Genomic DNA, 19,344 nt, shown 5'->3' with positions numbered 1-19,344 from the left:
TAGAAACGACCCAGTGCAACGTATCCCACGGTTTATCAGCCTTTGAGCTGGAGGTCTGCGCGGGACAGAATTTTCAGTCCCGCTCCCACCAAGAATTATGATTTTCAGTCCCGCTCCCGCCCGCAAATCCCGTATGATGCAGACGTTCGCGTTATTTCTCACGAAAGTTCTTGTCATCAACAACAGCTCTTCTAAATTTGAGTGCCGTCATCTACATGACGTGACAATTGTTGGATGGGGCAGAATGTCTCGCACATCAAATTTGCCTATTGTGGCTGCCGTGCCAACTAAGTGTTGGGCTAACTCAACTAATCCCCGACCAGCGGTGCGGTCATACGGGCGGGGGTTCACAGCAACAAAATCAACGCATTTCTCCACGGTCTTTGCCTTCAACGCATCTGTCACTTTTACGTTGTTCCCTCTGAACTCCAACAATTGTTGTCCTTTTAAGACAGGACACGTATGGCGATTCAGGCCTGATGTACCTGATTTATGGCCGTTGTATGTCGGAGCCTTTTGGCACTTATCACAACAAGCAAAGTGCAGCTGATTTCCCTCTGCGTCGTACACGAGTGAGAACGACTTCCATATGTCCGATTTCAGGACTCTTGACTTTTTAACGGTAAATGTACCTCTTTTTAAAGCAGCACTTACTTCTGAAGCACTGTGAGCTTCACTAGAGGAGCTCTGCTCTTCTGCCATGATCGGAGATCTCAAACACGGAAGAGCGGAAAGGAATCGGAAACGTACGCGAGATTAGACCATATCCGCAAATTTAGGCATCTTAAAATGGTTTTTATTAATGCCAAATAAAATATCCAGCACAAATTATATACGATAGACAAATTAATAATTTATAAATTTTATTTTAAACACGTTTTTAGTTAGCGAGACTGCAGCTTATCACCTCCCCCTCCCGCCCGCGCCCACAATGAGCTTTCAAAATTTGTCCTGCGCCGCACTGCTTTGCGTCGGGGCCTGCGGGAGTGCAGGGCTCTACTTTGATTACGGCAAGCTTTCAGGTTTCAAAATAAATTTGCAGAAATCAGCGTTGCTCCCTTTGAATCAGGCTGTGTGTGATGCTCCCATCCCCGCCACTATTCCAGTTACTAAGAACTTCACCTACCTGGGGATAGATATCCCGTCCTCCATACAGACAATAGTTAAACACAATTTTTGTAACACACTTCACAAAGTCATGGCGGATCTAGACAGGTGGTTTAACCTGCCTAATTCACGTCATGGCAGGGTAGCCATAATTAAAATGAATATCCTACCCAGAGTCAATTTTGTTAGTTTGATGCTCCGCCTTCCCCCGCCCCCTCAATTTTGGAACAAAATACAGTCTGCAATAACTAAATTTATTTGGCACGGCAAACGACCTCGCATTAAACTTACTACAACGCAGCGAGAGAGGCAGGTCGGTGGCCCGTCTCTCCCAAACGTCAAGTTTTATGGGTAGGCCTTTACACTTAGGCTACATCCACATGACAATGTCAACGAGATTTTTTTTTTTTAAATATCGCATCCACATGGGCAACGGATCAGTAAAATATCAGGTTCATATGGCAACGCAACGCTTGCTGAAAACGATGCAATACACATGCCACACCTCTACGTGCGCTGTAAAACGGTCCCTTCGGAGACACCAGAACAATAGAAGTAGACGCATGTGCAGTTACAGTGACTATCCCTGTCACACGTACACACTTTCTCACTCCCTATCCTATGGCTATAGTCCCTTTAAATCACGTGCTCATTTTTTGAATGGAGACGCGGAAAGAGGAATGAATGGGGGTAGATGGAGAGAGAGAGAGGAATGAACGGGGGGTAGATGGAAGCCGGTACGCCAACATTCTGATATCCTCCAGAATTCTTTAATGGTCCGGAATAAATTGAATGCTACACATTGATGGATTACTTTGTTCTTCTACGCCCTTTTTGAGGAATGTATTGTCGGACTTAAACCAACATCTGAAGAGGTGAGACCACTCCTTTTTTTTCCCTATTTTTGCTGGCGGGATTGACTCTGCCCTAAGGGCTATTCTCTCTCTCTCTCTCTCTCTCTCTCACTTTGCACCATTACACAATAAATATTCACAGTGAAAATATTTTGTAAGCGCGTTTCATGAACCAAGTTATAGGATTTGTTGACAACTCGCATCGAGTTTGTTACACTTCTACCCGGCGTGAAGCACTGACAGTCACGTGGTTGTGACGTCATCGTAAACAAATCCGTTCTACTCATCCAGACGACTTCACAACGGCGCCGTTGCCAGATATTTTCACTCTGGAACCCGTTTTCAAAAGATTTCGTTTTGGGTCACCCAAAACGCCGGTGCCGTGTGGACGCCAGGCCGAAACGATAAACAATTTTATCAGATTCACCTGAATCCGTTGCCGTGTGGACAGGGCCTGAGACCGCTCCTAACTTGGTTACAGTCTGATGCTCAAGTGTCATGGCGAGCTCTGGAGGAGCAGACGATTGCTCCATATTCTTTCAATAACTTTCTGTATTCGAATATCTCTCTCCATCACTGTCGCTCGAGATTTGGTCCTATTATTTCATACTTATCAGTATGGAGGAGGGTGGAGAAATTAGCTGGTTGTTCGGCCCACACTTTCGAATATTTAACAACCAGAGATTGTTGGTCATCCTATTCGTTTTCCTGACTGGGAAAACAAACATTTGTACACTTGGTGATATTTATGGGGAGGACGGGTTACTTACTTTTCAGAACATATGTATTAAGCATAGTATACCACATACCTCCTTTTTCTTTTATTTGCAGTTGAGATTGACATTAAAAGGCAGTGGAGTCCCCTTACAGGGCCCTCTCGCACCACATCCACGTCATAAAAAAAAAAAAAGTGTTTTACTCTGCGGGGAGCACAAGCGGTTTCGTATCAAGACTCGATTGGTTCTTATTGCAGCATCCTTACAGTCCTCTGGCATTGGACACGATGTGGAGGAGAGATCTTCCAGATTTGGAACCTACATTTGACTGGGATAAAGTCTGGACTAGTGTGGGCTTAGCATCCAGAAATCCTGATCATCAGCAAATACGTTAGAATTATATACATACAGTTTATTTAACTCCCAGGAAGCTTCATTCAGTGAAGGTTATTAATGATCCTACTTGTACTTTCTGTTCTTCCGAGATTACTGGTGCCTACTTTCATATGTTTTGGGAGTGTACCCCAGTGGCTGAATTTTGGAAGATGGTTGCCTTTAATCTCTCTAATACCCTGTCCACACTAGGGATTTTGTACCGATATGAAACTACTTTCGTACCGCAACACCTGTCCACACTAGCAACTATACCGGTACTGTAGCGGTATAACTGTAGCGGTACGAAACCCACAAATGTATGGGTTTTGTACCGGTACAGTATCGGTACTGTAGCGTGGACAGATGAAGCGGCTCTGTATCGATACAAATATAATGCGCATGTGCAAAGTCACACACCTCAATCGATGTCTTCGCTGAATAAAATAGTGAAGAACGGAGATTCGTTTGTTTCTTTCTCAACTGCCTCGCACGTTTTATACAATTCGACTGAATAAATGACCACCAGAAATACAGACTGTACATTGACAACAAAAAGCACACGCACATTGTTTCATCCGCCATATTCTCGGAAGGAAGATACTCGGTAACCACGGAAACATTTCGTGCACGCGCATTTCAACTACCGTGAAAGAAAACCGCAAACATTTCTCGCTAGTGTGGACAGATGCACTAAACTGTACCGGTATACTTTGTATCGATACAGTTATACCACTATCGTACCGGTATAAGTGTGAACACAGCATAAATTGTTTAAGGTCAGACTGCCGTGTTCGCCTGCTACACTCATTTTGAACGACCTGTCAAGGCTGGGTTTGACGCTGGTCAAGAAAAGAGCATCGTTAGCTGGACTTACGGCTGCAAAAAAAAACAAAACTTGTTGCCACACGTTGGAAACCTCCACATTCACTCTCTTTTCGAGCATGGGGTTTAACACCTGTGGATATTGTTTATTTGGAGTTGTCGACCGCTAGAGTCCACGGAGCGAAAGAGTCAGTAATAGAGGCTTGGAATTCACTCCTAACTTAGCGCCTCCGATTTTCCGCGATCGCGGAAAACGGACGGAAATCGCGGACAGAAATGGAATCTACACAGTCTGACCTTTTCAAAACTTTTTTCGGAATTAAAATCCGTCAATTAGTCCTTTGGTGCGACTGATTTGATTGTCCAGGTGAGAACATGACACGACTGCATTGGTCTCATCTTCTGAACAACCTCCAGTGTGACTTGCTCACAGTGACGAATCGATTCGACTCTGAATCGACTCGCGTGCAGGAAGCGACTCGAGCGTGCTGTGTGTTTCGGTTTGGTGGATGTAAGCCACTAAACTGAGCTGTCATGCTACAGAAATGCCGCGTGTTCTGGATATTTGGACCACTGAACAAAAAAGGAAATGAACGATGTTTGAAACTAGTTATTTATATAATAACCTAATCACTTGCCAAGCGCCAGGTCTGTGTTCTCCATGCTCGGGTGGGTTTTGTGATTTGTCCGTGCACCTGCGAAGGGTGTTGTGGTTCTTTCTTTTCTTTTTAAACCTTTTTCTCTGTCTGCGTATTTCAGACAAACGAATGAGTTTACGAGTATGTTTTCAGTCGTACACATCCCTCGGGCAATGGGTTTATTTATTTATTTATTCAAATTTCCCCCCTCCTTTTTCCTCGTTTTTAAATCCATGCAGTGTGAAACCAAACCGAACAGCAAACGAATCCATTTCTCTCCGATTCATTATAATGTGAAGGAGGATAATAATAATTATAATAGTGTATTTCTATTTGACGTGTGTAATACTTTACTAAGGCTATAATCCACAACACTCAGCTGTGTGTAAATTTTATGTTGAAAATCTAAAAATGCCAATTTAGTTGTCATTTGAGCATATAACAAACAGATTGTCTGAAACGGAATTAGCCATTGTCTGAAACGGAATTTAATGTTTTTTGAAACGGAAAATAGGAGGCTCTACTAACTATCCTCCGTGGGTTTCAGGAGTAACGCGACTGAGATCAGAAGATCTGGATCCAGGGGGTGGGTGGGTTACATTTGTGTGTGTGTTTTGTGTTTTTTTTTTTCTTCTCCCCCCTTTTTTTTATATTTATTTATTATTACTTTAGTTGTTTGTTCATATATCTGTATATACGAATATGTATGGGTATGTATAAGAATGCATATTGCTGCTTTATTTTCCTAACATGCATGTACCTATCTATATTTTTTCTTAAAAGAAAATTTTGATCACAAAAAAGAATTTCATCGTGCAAGAGTTCATATCCTTACTGCGTATATGACAAAACACTCTGAACTTAAATTTCTCTACACGTACATGTCCGTTCATCACAGGCTACACCACCGACAGGTTTTAGCTAACGTCAATCAACGAACGTTAAAAAAAAAACGTATACAGAATACTGAAATGAAAAACGATGCTTTTTTTTTTTAAGCATGGTGCTGATAATGTCGCACAATCGCGTGTCAAATATCTGAACGCAAAATTATCACAAACGGGGAATATCAGACGAAGAATAAACGACTGCCATCAGACTTCTCGTACACTACGACACAAGGGCCTCATCAGGGACGGTAACGACCTGGCCTACAGAGAGGAGGTGGAGCAGCTGGTGCAGGGAAAACAACCTGATCCTGAACAAAACTACAGAGATCACTGTTGACTTCAGGAAAAACCAACCCAGCCACGCGCCACTTCTCATCAACAACACGGCCGTGGAGGTGGTCAACAGCACCAAGTTCCTGGGGGTGCACGTCACGGACAACATCACTGGTCAAGAAAGCACAGCAACGTCTGCACTTCCTGCGTAGGATGAGGAGAGCCCACCTGCCCCCGCCCATCCTCATTACATTCTACAGAAGCACCACAGAGAGTGCTCTGACCAGCTGCATCTCTCTTACCCCTTTTCCACCAAATCAGTTCCAGTGCTGGTTCACAACTCATTCAACTTGCGAGCCAGCTGAGAACCAGTTTGCTTTTCCATAGCTCGCGGTGCTAAGGGAAGCCACGTCATTATGTCGCTGTATACGTCAGTTACGTCGCTACGTTTGCATAAACCTTGGCGCGAATATCGAAACAAAAACAACACGGAAGAAGCAGCAGCAGCAACAACAATAATAATAATGGATGACTTTGCGTTTGTACAGCTGCTGCTTCTCGTCGCTTAAAAATGGCGATCTTTCGCGGTCTTGTTATTGTTGTTGGTCTTAACAACTCCGCCCCCCCCCCACTGATGTAAGCGGTTCTTTCCTCTGGCCCAGCAGAGAGTTGGTGCTAGCCTGGAACCAGTTTTTCTGGCCCCAGAGCCAGTTCTTTGTCAGTGGAAACAGAAAACCCGGTTCCAAACTAAGCCCCGAACCAGCCCTGGAACTGCTTTGGTGGAAAAGGGGCATGCGAGGTGTGGAGGCTGCAGTGCCTCTGACTGGAAGACTGTGAGGACAGCAGAGAAAATCATTGGGACTTCTCTTCCTTCCATTCAGGACATTGCACTCCAGCCAGAATCATCATCAGTGACCCCTCACACCCTCACTATGGGCTGTTCTCCCCTCTGGCCTCTGGAAAGAGGTTCCGCAGCATTCGGTGCAGGACCACCAGGTTCTGCAGCGGCTTTTCCCCCCAGGTCACCAGACTGCTGAACTCCAAACCCAAAACTTCTATTTATAACTTGAACATTCCAAATTCCACAGGTCACTTTATAATATTTCTGCTGCTGCATAGTTTAATTTAATACACTTCATATTTAATTCCGTGCTGAGCCAAATCGCAACAAAATTTCGTTCAGTGTCCACTTGTTGCAGACTGAATGACAAAGTTTATCTGTATCGCGCTTTTAACAATAAACATCGTCCCAAAGCAGCTTTACAGAATTTGAACGACTTTAAACATGAGCGAATTTTATCCCTAATCGATCCCCAATGATGAAGCCTGTGGTGACGGTGGCAAGGAAAAACTCCCTCAGACGACATGAGGAACCAGACTCAAAAGGGAACCCATCCTCATTTGGGCAACAACAGACAGCCTGACTATAAGAGTTTTAACATGAAGTCAGTTTCGTTGATGGAAACTTGAGTGCAAAACTGTTCATGACAACTGCAGCCTTAAAGTGCACATCGCGGGTAAATTCAGGAGTGAGATCAGTGTAATTCTCCTATTTTATATTAAACTTTGGTCAAATATCTGTAACATTTTGTGCAATACCAGAAAAATTCAGTTGTAATCAAGCCATTCGAGGCGAATTGGTCTGCCTCTGAAAAAACTTGGCATTTGGATTTCCCGGGAAACATTGATTTTCGTGACGTCGCGTGCGGGACGCCTCCCTCTGAATCCTACGTCAGCGCTGGTTTGTTTATGAGAAAACGACCTGGTGGTTTTCTGCAAATTTCTTCAACATTATCGCGTAATTATTAAAATGGTTAACGGACGCATCGTAGGAGGGTGTAGCAACACCAATCCTGATGGGATTAGTACTCACCGTTTCCCAAAAGACCGGACGATGAGAGAGAAACGGGAGCGCTTGGTCTACACAGGCTGTGCACTGAAACCGTGCAAAGCTCTCGCAGCCTGCTGGCGCTTCCGCAGGTGACGTCACAAATCTGACTCCAGACTCGCTTGAGATTTTTCCAGACGCGTTTTGTTATTTTATTTTTTTCCGCTGTCAAGAGATGGCCTTGTGCAAAATTACCCTTCTGGATGAGTGTGTAAAGGGACAGACTTTCATACGTTTAAAAAAAAAAATTGATCCAGAACATGCACTTTAAAGTTAGCAAGTCAACTGCAGTCCTCAGCTATAAAAGCATTACTGTAAGAATCCAGAGTGTCTTCCAAGTCTGACTCTGAGGTCACGGTATTTCACCATACGGACCGACCTTAAGCTGATAAATAATATATTAGCCGAGCCGCCATTTTGAATCCTCATTCACGGCTGTAATGCAAATGGCTTCCTCCTCGTTATACAAGTGCACTTCCATGGCAGGAAAAAAACTACATTTTGCCGCCTATGTAGTCCCCTATTTATACAAATAGGAGTCATTCAGGATTCAGCCATGTTTTTGCTCGGCGTTAGCAACAGTTAGAGGTTTTTAGCTTTCTCCTGAAATGTTTTCTTTTATTTCTTCTTCCTCAGGGTAGTAAAACTCACTTTCGCTGTGAACACTGTCGTTATCGCTATCCATGCTGTACAATTAATGCTATTCTCCTGAGAAATGCTGGCAAATATTTATAAGATTTTTGATAATCTTATAAATAAATAAATCTTATTTAAAAAAAAGGATAAACGTTGACAAAAAAATGCTACTACATTATTTGTTGTTGTGAACAAGCGAGTCGCCAGAGGTCCGTAACCAGGGTCCATATCATAGGATACGGACCCGCTCGCCAGCCAATCAGAGCACAGGATTTGGACCGCGAAAAAAAATGAGAATATCAGACATGAATCGCATTTCAAATCACAGCTATCGTGCATACTGTGTGCAATCTGGTGTTTCCTGTTTATCCACGCGCTGCTATTCTTGTATCATGGTCTACGATAAGATTTCAAAACGATTTTTTTATTGTCAATTCACTCATACATGTCAATCCCGACAGTTTATCCATATTTAGTACGGATTTTGGGTGTTTGAAATTAATACGGGCGTATTGGTAAAATACTACGGAAATTATGCTTTTACACTAAAAAAAATATTTTCAAAGTTTTAGTACACGCAGAAAAGACGCCTTCATTTACATTTGGAATTACTTGATCTGCATTTCTGAAATAACACGAATCGATCCGAATGTCCACACATGCGCAGTTGCACGAGTAGTCACCTTCCAGCTGAGCACGAATTTTTCAAGCACACAAGGCGAGTTATGGTGGAGGTTCCACCAAAGAAATGATTGAAGACAAAACCAGGGGGTCGTTTTCTAACAGAATGGATGTAAATGTTTGATGGCATTATTCTTCCATCAAAACTAGGAAGTGATGATGCCGATTGTTCACTTTGTAATTGGGACGTTAAGGTTATGGCATTGGGGTTGTATGACCTAAAAGAATGAATGAAATCAAAGCTTCATCAGCGAACGGTAACTCATGCCCCTTTTCCACCAAAGCAGTTCCAGGGCTGGTTCGGGGCCAGTGCTTAGTTTGGAACCGGGTTTTCTGTTTCCACTGACAAAGAACTGGCTCTGGGGTCAGAAAAACCGGTTCCAGGCTAGCACCGACTCTCTGCTGGGCCAGAGGAAAGAACCGCTTACGTCAGCGGGGGGGCGGAGTTGGTAAGACCAACAACAATAACAAGACCGCGAAAGATCGCCATTTTTAAGCGACGAGAAGCAGCAGCTGTACAAACGCGAAGTCAGCCATTATTATTATTATTGCCGCTGCTTCTTCCGTGTTGTTTTTGCTTAGATATTCGCGCTAAGGTTTATGCAAACGTAGCGACGTAACTGACGTATACAGTGACGTAACTGACATGGCTCCGCTTAGCACCGTGAGCGATGGAAAAGCAAACTGGTTCTCAGCTGGCTCGCAAGTTGAACGAGTTGTGAACCAGCACCAGCCCCGATTTGGTGGAAAAGGGGTAACAGAGAAGGAATCAGCAGGCAATACATTTTCTTGCTCAGAAACGTTGGTAGTGACAATGTAGTGAAATCCGAAGTTGTGTTCTGCAATTTTATCGTGCATCATTTTGGATTAAATGCAGTGTGCAACATATCACAGTTTAATAGTTATTGCTGAAACAAATGGAGGTAAGATTACCTTATTTCATGCACAGTTATGTTAGTAGTTACTACGGATTTTTCATAGAAAGTAAGGATTTTGAGACACTGTAGTACAGGTGACGCCTATTTAGGGTTGACATGTATGTTCACTCTATATTAGATTAGATTCACTTTATTCATCCCACATCGGGGAAATTCACATGTTACAGTAGCAAGAAAATGTCAAACAGATAACATAAAACTGAAATAAAAATTAGACAAACGAAGGATTAAATACAGAGGGCTATTTGCATTATCTACCGTGAAAAAGTATAGAAAAAATTGCCTTATTGAGAGGCTCGGAAAAACTGCACATTACAGGTAGACTCTGTATATATACACACACATATGGCCCTTTTCCACTATCCTTTTTCAGCTCACTTCAGCCCGACACGGCTCGCGTTTCAACTACCAAAGAACAGCACGACTCGGCTTGCTTCAGCCCTGCTTAGCCCCCAAAACTAGCACGGTTTTGGAGTGGGGCTGAAGCAAGCCGAGTGAGGCTGGGGGACACTCCCCTGTGCACTGATTGGTGAGGAGGAGTGTCCTCACATGCCCACACACGCCCTGTGAGCACGCTGGGATCTGTAAACACCGTAAACCCGGAAGAAGAAGAATTACGAGAATTTCTGGAGCCTTATGCGCCTCGCCTCATCTATACGCTCTTGCCAGTATCTGTCCGCGTTGTCGGTGACAACAAGCCACAGCACCAAGACCAGCAACACTAACGACTCCATGTCCTCCATGTTTATTGTTTACTATTCGGGTCGTGAGACTACCGCTTAAAAGCTCACTGATGTCACTGTTTGCGCTGCTTAACGACATCACGTGACGTCCACCCACTTTCGCTAACTCCACCCAATGTGTCCACCCACTTCCAGCCAGCACGGTTCAGCGCGGTTGTAGTCGAAATGCAACTCCAACAGCCCCACTCAGCTCGACTCAGCACGGCACGGCTCAGCCCGACTCAGCCGCGTTTGTAGTGGAAAAGCGGCAATATAGACCCCTTTCACTGACGTCACCCGAAACCGGAAGTAAACAAACCCTGCGCCATATTGGAAGACCAACAAACTCGTGATTAGGGGGAAATAATGGCAGCGTGCGGTATGTGAACCCACGAGGCACTTGGATCATCAAAAACCTACAATGGTAAATTTTTGTGCTGTGTTAGGGTTCTAACAAAGCTGATGGGAAAGGTGAAAAGAAGTCTTTCTACAGAATACCAGCTGTGACTGAGACACAAGGGGAGCAAACCAAGGAGCTTTCTGCCAGGAGACAGAGAGAGGATTTAGCTGCTTTACGCAGAGCGGATCTGAATACTTCAAATCTACAACAGAATATGTTCAGACCATTTTGTTACTGGTAAGTCACTAGGCTAGAGTGTTGTAGAACATTTTTTTTAAATGTTTACTGAATAAAAACATCCTTAAATTTTATCACATTTATGTTATATATTTCATTTCTTTCTTTTGTTTTAATTTTCCTCCCTCCATCCCTCTTTGGATTTTAAATATAGTTTTTCCCCATGTCCAAATAATTCAAATATATATAAATAAAAACAGATAAGTAGTAAATTAAAAATAAATTATGAAATAAAAAAATCCATAACAGCATGAATACAGATTGCAATAATGGTCAAGTGCTATAATTTTTTTTTAACATGATAGTGGAGAATTTCATTTAATCTGCACTGATTATTATATGAAATATAAATGAACAAATTCTGAACAGGTCTTTCATAGAATGGAACAACTGTTAATGTAGTAAAGAAAACACTTATGTTAATAAAAGAAAATTTGCTGCTACATTTCAGGTGTAGTTTCTTTTATGTATGTACTTGCATAAGGGGTGTTCACACGGCACATATTTGCATCGATGCTGCACCGATGTATTTTGTTGCGATATATCTTACACCGGGGTAAATTTTGTGGAGCGTTCACACGTCACAAACCTGCTTACTAGACAGAAGCGTGTTAGCACCGGTGCAGCCCCACTTGCGTTCACCCAGCAGTTTTTGCGACCGTGCTATACGATAGTAATAATGCGGAAATGAAATATGCGCATGCGTGAAAATGTATTTCTTTTTCCCGGTTGTCATGGCATCACCAAGCGCCGGGAAAACAACGTGGATGAAGACACCAGTGTTGCCAGATACTGCTGACGTTTTCCAGCCCAAAATATGTTCAAATCCGCCAAAATGCACTCAAAACCGCCCAATCTGGCAACACTGGAAGACACGCAGTTCTGTTGTTGATATTTGCCATTTTGGAAGCGCAAAATACCAGGATGCAAATTATGCAATGCCCGTATGTAATCAACTCTCCTCACGCGTAGCGAGTCTACCCCTGTAGCATTCAGACGGCCCATTTTATATCGGTGCTGCCCCGCAAACTTAGTCTGGCTAATGCGACTGCAAAGCTCTACGAGCTATTGGTCTGGCCAAGATATTTAAGCCCAACCGTTTCCCAAAGCGCGTGGCTGACCCGCCTCCCTGAAATGCCTCAGTTTGCTACTGGTTGAAGCCAGAAAAGGCTGTGACGAAGCTTAAACCAATCACATCACTCTTTCCTCTGACATATGCGATGCGATGGGGCTAACTGGTAGATTAAACTCTTACCGAAGCCAGTCGGGAGCAAGGCGAAAACGTCCTTCCTTTTAATAAATACCTCCAGGGCTGCTCTTTGCTCCGTTTTCAATTAGAACTTCCCATTGAATGCTTTCAATACAGCATGATTCTGTAAACAATCTATGGCTCCCGGTCGCAGTTCTACTACGTCACTGCCTTGAACACGCCTCTACCCAGGGCCGTTGGAGATGCTCAAAGTTGATTGGTTCCCGATTTTTCCGGAGCTTGGAAGAGCTGTAGATAGCTTGCCTGGCCAGACTAAGCTTGCAACAGGCCCTCATGTTGCGTCACGCTTAGGATGGGCGGGCCCAGGCTACCGCAAACTAGCATTTACTCTGGAGTGAATTTCTTAAACCGCCTCCCGAGCAGAGTTAGATTTGCACCGGTTTAAGCAGCTTTCAGGGGCTCCACTGTGAACGCTCTACCGGGGCAGCCCCGGTGCTACACTGGAGTAAAAGTTGCTGTGTGAACACCCCTATAGATGTGTACTTAGTCTTCCAATATGGCACCCTAACAAAATCTCGCGGTGCGGTCACGCGAAAGCCCTCTATATACATAAATAATCCTCTATAAACAAATATAAGTATGCATAAAAATAGTTTTTAAATATAAAAATATATCCAGGAGAACCGAAATGCTGTTTCTCTCTCTCACCTTAATTATATAATAAAAACATTTAAAAAATTCTAAAACACTCCAAAATCACAATTTAGCATTTAAATGAATAAATAAATAAACAAACAAACAACCCCCACTCAGCCCTGGCTCAGGATGCGCGCGCGAGCCCGGGCTGCCCTATTTAAAGAGCCGGGGGGAGGGGCTTGTTATATGGCGCGCGAGTGTGGGACGTGACGCGTGTGACGTCACACTCCTTCCCATCTTCCCTCAGACTATATTAGTCAGTCAGTGTGTGTGTGTGTGTGTGTATAAAAGCAGCCTGCGGAAAGGAGGAGACACACACACACACTCTCTCTCTCTGAAGGACACACACTCCATCACGGATCTGCTTCCGATTTTATTTCATTTTGGCTTTAAAGTCCTCAGCGCTGTGTGTATTGAGGGAAAACAAACATGGCGGCGGTTCAGTCAGAAACCAACATGGCGCAAAGTGGCCTGTGCTGACTCCAGCCGAGTCCCACAGAGAACACCACACCGCAGCCTCCTCAGGCATTCTGGCTCAAACTTAAAATTAAACTGTTTGAAGTAAAAGTGAAGCTGCTGCAGTGGCTCCAATCCTGATCATGAGACTAGTCTGCACTGTGAGGTTTTATTTCCGCCATCTTTAACACTCCACAGCCTCATTAACCCTGAAAAACAAGCATGTATTTATCCACAGTAACACGCAGCAACTTAAACCAGATTAAATGTTGAGCCCCATTTAAAAGAACAGCTGCTTCCTTCAGAGAGAGAGAGAGTTAAAATGGCCGATTCCGTGTGGCTAGCCGTGTTTTATTAATATTAACACTAATGGGAACCCCAAGAGCTGTTTCTTTTTTATTATTTTATTTTAATTAGAAACCTGACTACCATCGGCAATGCTTTGACGGTGGTTTGTTTTGGTCAGTATTCAGATCGGGATCCTTACCACTGGGTTCGAGTTGGCCGAGCTCGCCATTTTAACTACCGTAGTGTTTAAAAAACAACAAAACAACCGAGAAGGAAACAAAAAATAGCTAAAAGTAGTCGGAGACACATTAAAAAATAAATAAATAAAGCACCCAGCTGTTTTACGCGCGCTATAGTGTGTACAGATCTCAGTCCCGGGGCTGCTCGGTCCCAGCCGTCCTGCTCCCGTCGCTGTTCCGCCTTTATATACCGACCTGAGGATGCGCGAGACCATAGGGCACGGGCTGGAAGCGGGCTTCGCGCCAAGTATCGCGAGAACTTCGAAACTACGCGCTCTCGCTCTTCCTCGGATCCCTATCGTGCATCAGGATTGGTCAAGTAGAGATCCGTCCCGAGCGCTGTGATTGGCTATCAGAATCCGACTCGGAGTCAGAATCATGTTGATTGGCCGAGAATGTTGACACATACAAGGAATTTGGTTCCGGCCATTGGCGTCTCTCAAACAAAAGAAAAATGTATATCTCTGTGTATATATAATAAATATGCAGTCTACAATAATTGTTATAACTATTATATATAATATACCATACCTACATTATACACACACAATATGCCTAAAATATCTATCTGTCATTTAAATATCTATAATAAACACTATATACATTATTCTATCCACATTCACCACGGTGGTGTAGTGGTTAGCGCTGTCGCCTCACAGCAAGAAGGTCCTGGGTTCGAGCCCCGTGGCCGGCGAGGGCCTTTCTGTGTGGAGTTTGCATGTTCTCCCCGTGTCCGCGTGGGTTTCCTCCGGGTGCTCCGGTTTCCCCCACAGTCCAAAGACATGCAGGTTAGGTTAACTGGTGACTCTAAATTGAGCGTAGGTGTGAATGTGAGTGTGAATGGTTGTCTGTGTCTATGTGTCAGCCCTGTGATGACCTGGCGACTTGTCCAGGGTGTACCCCGCCTTTCGCCCGTAGTCAGCTGGGATCATGGGTGCAGATGACGGGGGGGACATGACCCCCCCCCAAATTTCTGAAAAACATGAATTGTTCCCCCCAATAAAAATCCCCTAAATTATTCAAAATTGTACAAACAAATGTATTTTCAGACAAATGATTCCCTGTGCAGTACTTTTTGAATGATTTGGCGAGCCTCTACGAAGTTGTGATTTATGGTTGCATGGTATGAGTTGCATACGGGCAAAAAAAAAAAAAAATCACTTTTGTGTCCCCCCCAATCCTGACATCGGATCTGCACCCCTGGCTGGGATAGGCTCCAGCTTGCCTGCGACCCTGTAGAACAGGATAAAGCGGCTACAGATAATGAGATGAGATGAGATCCACATTCACTGGATATGGTGCACTCTGATTGGCGACTCTACTACTACAGCTCATATACCGTGAGGAGAGAAAAACAAAATGGCAGAGCTGAACCAACCGGGGACGGAATAAAGTCTACTTGAAAATGAAACCCCAAAAAAAGCAACAAAATATATCCATCCATTATCTGTAGCCGCTTATCCTGTTCTACAGGGTCGCAGGCAAGCTGGAGCCTATCCCAGCTGACTACGGGCGAAAGGCGGGGTACACCCTGGACAAGTCGCCAGGTTATCGCAGGGTTGATACACAGAGACAAACAACCATTCACATTCACAGTCAATTTAGAGCCATCAATTATCCTAACCTGCATGTCTTTGGACTGTGGGGGAAACCGGAGCACCCGGAGGAAACCCACGCAGACACGGGGAGAACATGCAAACTCCACACAGAAAGGCCCTCGCCGGCCACGGGGCTCAAACCTGGACCTTCTTGCTGTGAGGTGACAGCGCTAACCACTACACCACCGTGTCATCGCAACAAAATATAATAAAAGTATTTGATGGAAAGAACGTATCTTTTTTATTTTTCAAGAATTATTATTATTATTGCATTTTTCACAAATTTCTCCTGTCATTTCACCAGTTTGTTTACATTCTAAGCGGAAATTATTTTGTTGGACGTTTTGTGTAAAGTTTTTATTTATAGAATTTGCAAAAAAATAAAAATGCTGTTTCTCAAAATCCAGTGAATGTGGATAAAATAAAACAGTTATTCCACTCAATCTTGGTGCTACGCGCCTCGTCAGCTATCAGCTCATGTACGACTCAATTTCGTGGAATAACTGTTAAGTATACATTATAAATATGTACGCTATCAACAATAAAAACAGTACACCATATACAGACAATATGCAGGATATTTATAGACAAGCCACAAAATACTAAAAATACAACCCCGATTCCAAAAAAGTTGGGACAAAGTACAAATTGTAAATAAAAACGGAATGCAATAATTTACAAATCTCAAAAACTGATATTGTATTCACAATAGAACATAGACAACATATCAAATGTCGAAAGTGAGACATTTTGAAATTTCATGCCAAATATTGGCTCATTTGAAATTTCATGACAGCAACACATCTCAAAAAAGTTGGGACGGGGCAATAAGAGGCTGGAAAAGTTAAAGGTACAAAAAAGGAACAGCTGGAGGACCAAATTGCAACTCATTAGGTCAATTGGCAATAGGTCATTAACATGACTGGGTATAAAAAGAGCATCTTGGAGTGGCAGCGGCTCTCAGAAGTAAAGATGGGAAGAGGATCACCAATCCCCCTAATTCTGCGCCAACAAATAGTGGAGCAATATCAGAAAGGAGTTCGACAGTGTAAAATTGCAAAGAGTTTGAACATATCATCATCTACAGTGCATAATATCATCAAAAGATTCAGAGAATCTGGAAGAATCTCTGTGCGTAAGGGTCAAGGCCAGAAAACCATACTGGGTGCCCGTGATCTTCGGGCCCTTAGACGGCACTGCATATACAGGCATGCTTCTGTATTGGAAATCACAAAATGGGCTCAGGAATATTTCCAGAGAACATTATCTGTGAACACAATTCACCATGCCATCCGCCGTCGCCACCTAAAACTCTATAGTTCAAAGAAGAAGCCGTATCTAAACATGATCCAGAAGCGCAGACGTCTTCTCTGGGCCAAGGCTCATTTAAAATGGACTGTGGCAAAGTGGAAAACTGTTCTGTGGTCAGACGAATCAAAATATGAAGTTCTTTATGGAAATCAGGGACGCCGTGTCATTCGGACTAAAGAGGAGAAGGACGACCCAAGTTGTTATCAGCGCTCAGTTCAGAAGCCTGCATCTCTGATGGTATGGGGTTGCATTAGTGTGTGTGGCATGGGCAGCTTACACATCTGGAAAGACACCATCAATGCTGAAAGGTATATCCAGGTTCTAGAGCAACATATGCTCCCATCCAGACGACGTCTCTTTCAGGGAAGACCTTGCATTTCCCAACATGACAATGCCAAACCACATACTGCATCAATTACAGCATCATGGCTGCATAGAAGAAGGGTCCGGGTACTGAACTGGCCAGCCTGCGGTCCAGATCTTTCACCCATAGAAAACATTTGGCGCATCATAAAACGGAAGATACGACAAAAAAGACCTAAGGCAGTTGAGCAACTAGAATCCTAAGAATGGGTTAACATTCCTATCCCTAAACTTGAGCAACTTGTCTCCTCAGTCCCCAGACGTTTACAGACTGTTGTAAAGAGAAAAGGGGATGTCTCACAGTGGGAAACATGGCCTTGTCCCAACTTTTTTGAGATGTGTTGTTGTCATGAAATTTAAAATCACCTAATTTTTCTCTTTAAATGATACATTTTCTCAGTTTAAACATTTGATATGTCATCTATGTTCTATTCTGAATAAAATATGGAATTTTGAAACTTCCACATCATTGCATTCCGTTTTTATTTACAATTTGTACTTTGTCCCAACTTTTTTGGAATCGGGGTTGTACTAAAATTAGACACAACAGTCAGAGTACACACAGAGTGCAGTGAGGCTGTGCAAACAGGAGTGTACAGGAGGTATAATAGTTCAAAAGGATGGTTCAGGTCAGATATTTATGACGTTGATGGCACGGGGAAAGAAGCTGCTCTTCTGTCTGGTGGTTCTGGTTTGCAGTGCTCTATAGAGCCTGCTGGAGGGGAGGAGTTTGTGCGAAAAGGATGTGACCAGGGTGTGAGGAGTCCTTAATGGTTTTCTCTGCCCACTTCCTGGTTCGTGAGATGTATAAATCCTGGAGGCTGGGCAGGGGAACGCCGATGATCCTTTCTGCTCATCTTACTGTTCACTGCAGTCTGTTCCTGTCCTGTTTTGTGGCTGCTCTGAACCAGCACATGAAATTCTGGACATCTCCTGAAAATTTCCTGAAGTTTACTCAGTTAAGAAAGTTAGGATCATTTTCAAGCCTTTAGCCAAAGACAACGGTCACAGATTTTTCCTTGTTTCTATGCAAATGTCAAAATCAAAATCGATGCTATTTAACCAAGTTCATTTTGCCATCACTTTTTTTCTATACCATATATATCAATGGAAAAGTATTTTCGAGCTCTATCTGATGACTTTTATCTCAGGTCAAAATATAATACTTGAAAAAAAATTCCAACAAGCCTCCATGACGGTGGGAGAATTGTGGAGAAGCTTTCATTCCACCTTGAAATGCAAACAAAATGGTTAAGATGAGGGGAAAAACAATCACCATGACGTACTGTTTTACAGAGCAGCATGCAGAAACCGTCAAAAAAAAAGTTAAAGTCCCTGCCGTGCCAGGACCTGGTTTTCCCAGGCAGTCTCCCACCCCAGTACTAACCAGGCCCTTAAGGTGGCACAGATCTCTGCTTCTATAGCCCTCAGCCTCTTGCTTACTATAGGGCAAGGGGTTAAAGTGTGGGGTGGGTCTTCTGGTAACCGCGAGAGTTTGACTCCCCACTCGCATCTCTATTGCGGCGTGCCTTACCAGACGGCAGCAGGTAGCATTTTTATGATGGTCTTTGGTACAGTGGAGGAAATAATTATTTGATCCCTTGCTGATTTTGTAAGTTTGCCCACTGGCAAAGATATGAACAGTCTATAATTTTAAGGGTAGGTTTATTTTAACAGTGAGAGATAGAATATCAAAAAGAAAATCCAGAAAAATCACATTTTATAAAATATATAAATTGATTTGCATTTCATTGAGTGAAATAACTATTTGATCCCCTACCAACCATTAAGAGTTCTGGCTCCCACAGACCCGTTAGACACTCCTAATCAACTCGTTACCTTCATTAAAGACAGCTGTCTTAAATTGACACCTGTATAAAAGACACCTGTCCACAGAATCAATCAATCAATCAATCAATCAGACTCCAACCTCTCCAACATGGGCAAGACCAAAGAGCTGTCTAAGGATGTCAGGGACAAGATTGTAGAGCTGCACAAGGCTGGAC

The 19,344-nt window shown here is 43.4% G+C and overlaps 1 protein-coding gene across 1 annotated transcript in view; it reads right to left on the bottom strand.

Annotated features, from left to right (window-relative positions):
- gtf2a1 (general transcription factor IIA, 1) overlaps window positions 1-14,270 on the bottom strand; it is a 41,791-nt gene extending 27,521 nt beyond the window's left edge. Inside the window, exon 1 of the mRNA XM_060916271.1 lies at window positions 14,027-14,270. Within this exon, the coding sequence (XP_060772254.1) occupies window positions 14,027-14,056 (30 nt within the window). The 5' untranslated portion in view covers window positions 14,057-14,270. The remainder of the gene's footprint in view (window positions 1-14,026) is intronic.
- Window positions 14,271-19,344: the final 5,074 nt, after the last annotated feature.

This window comes from Neoarius graeffei, chromosome 3 (assembly GCF_027579695.1).
Source record: "Neoarius graeffei isolate fNeoGra1 chromosome 3, fNeoGra1.pri, whole genome shotgun sequence".
NCBI classification, from domain to species: Eukaryota; Metazoa; Chordata; class Actinopteri; order Siluriformes; family Ariidae; genus Neoarius; species Neoarius graeffei.
This window is presented reverse-complemented; position numbering and strand designations above follow the sequence as displayed.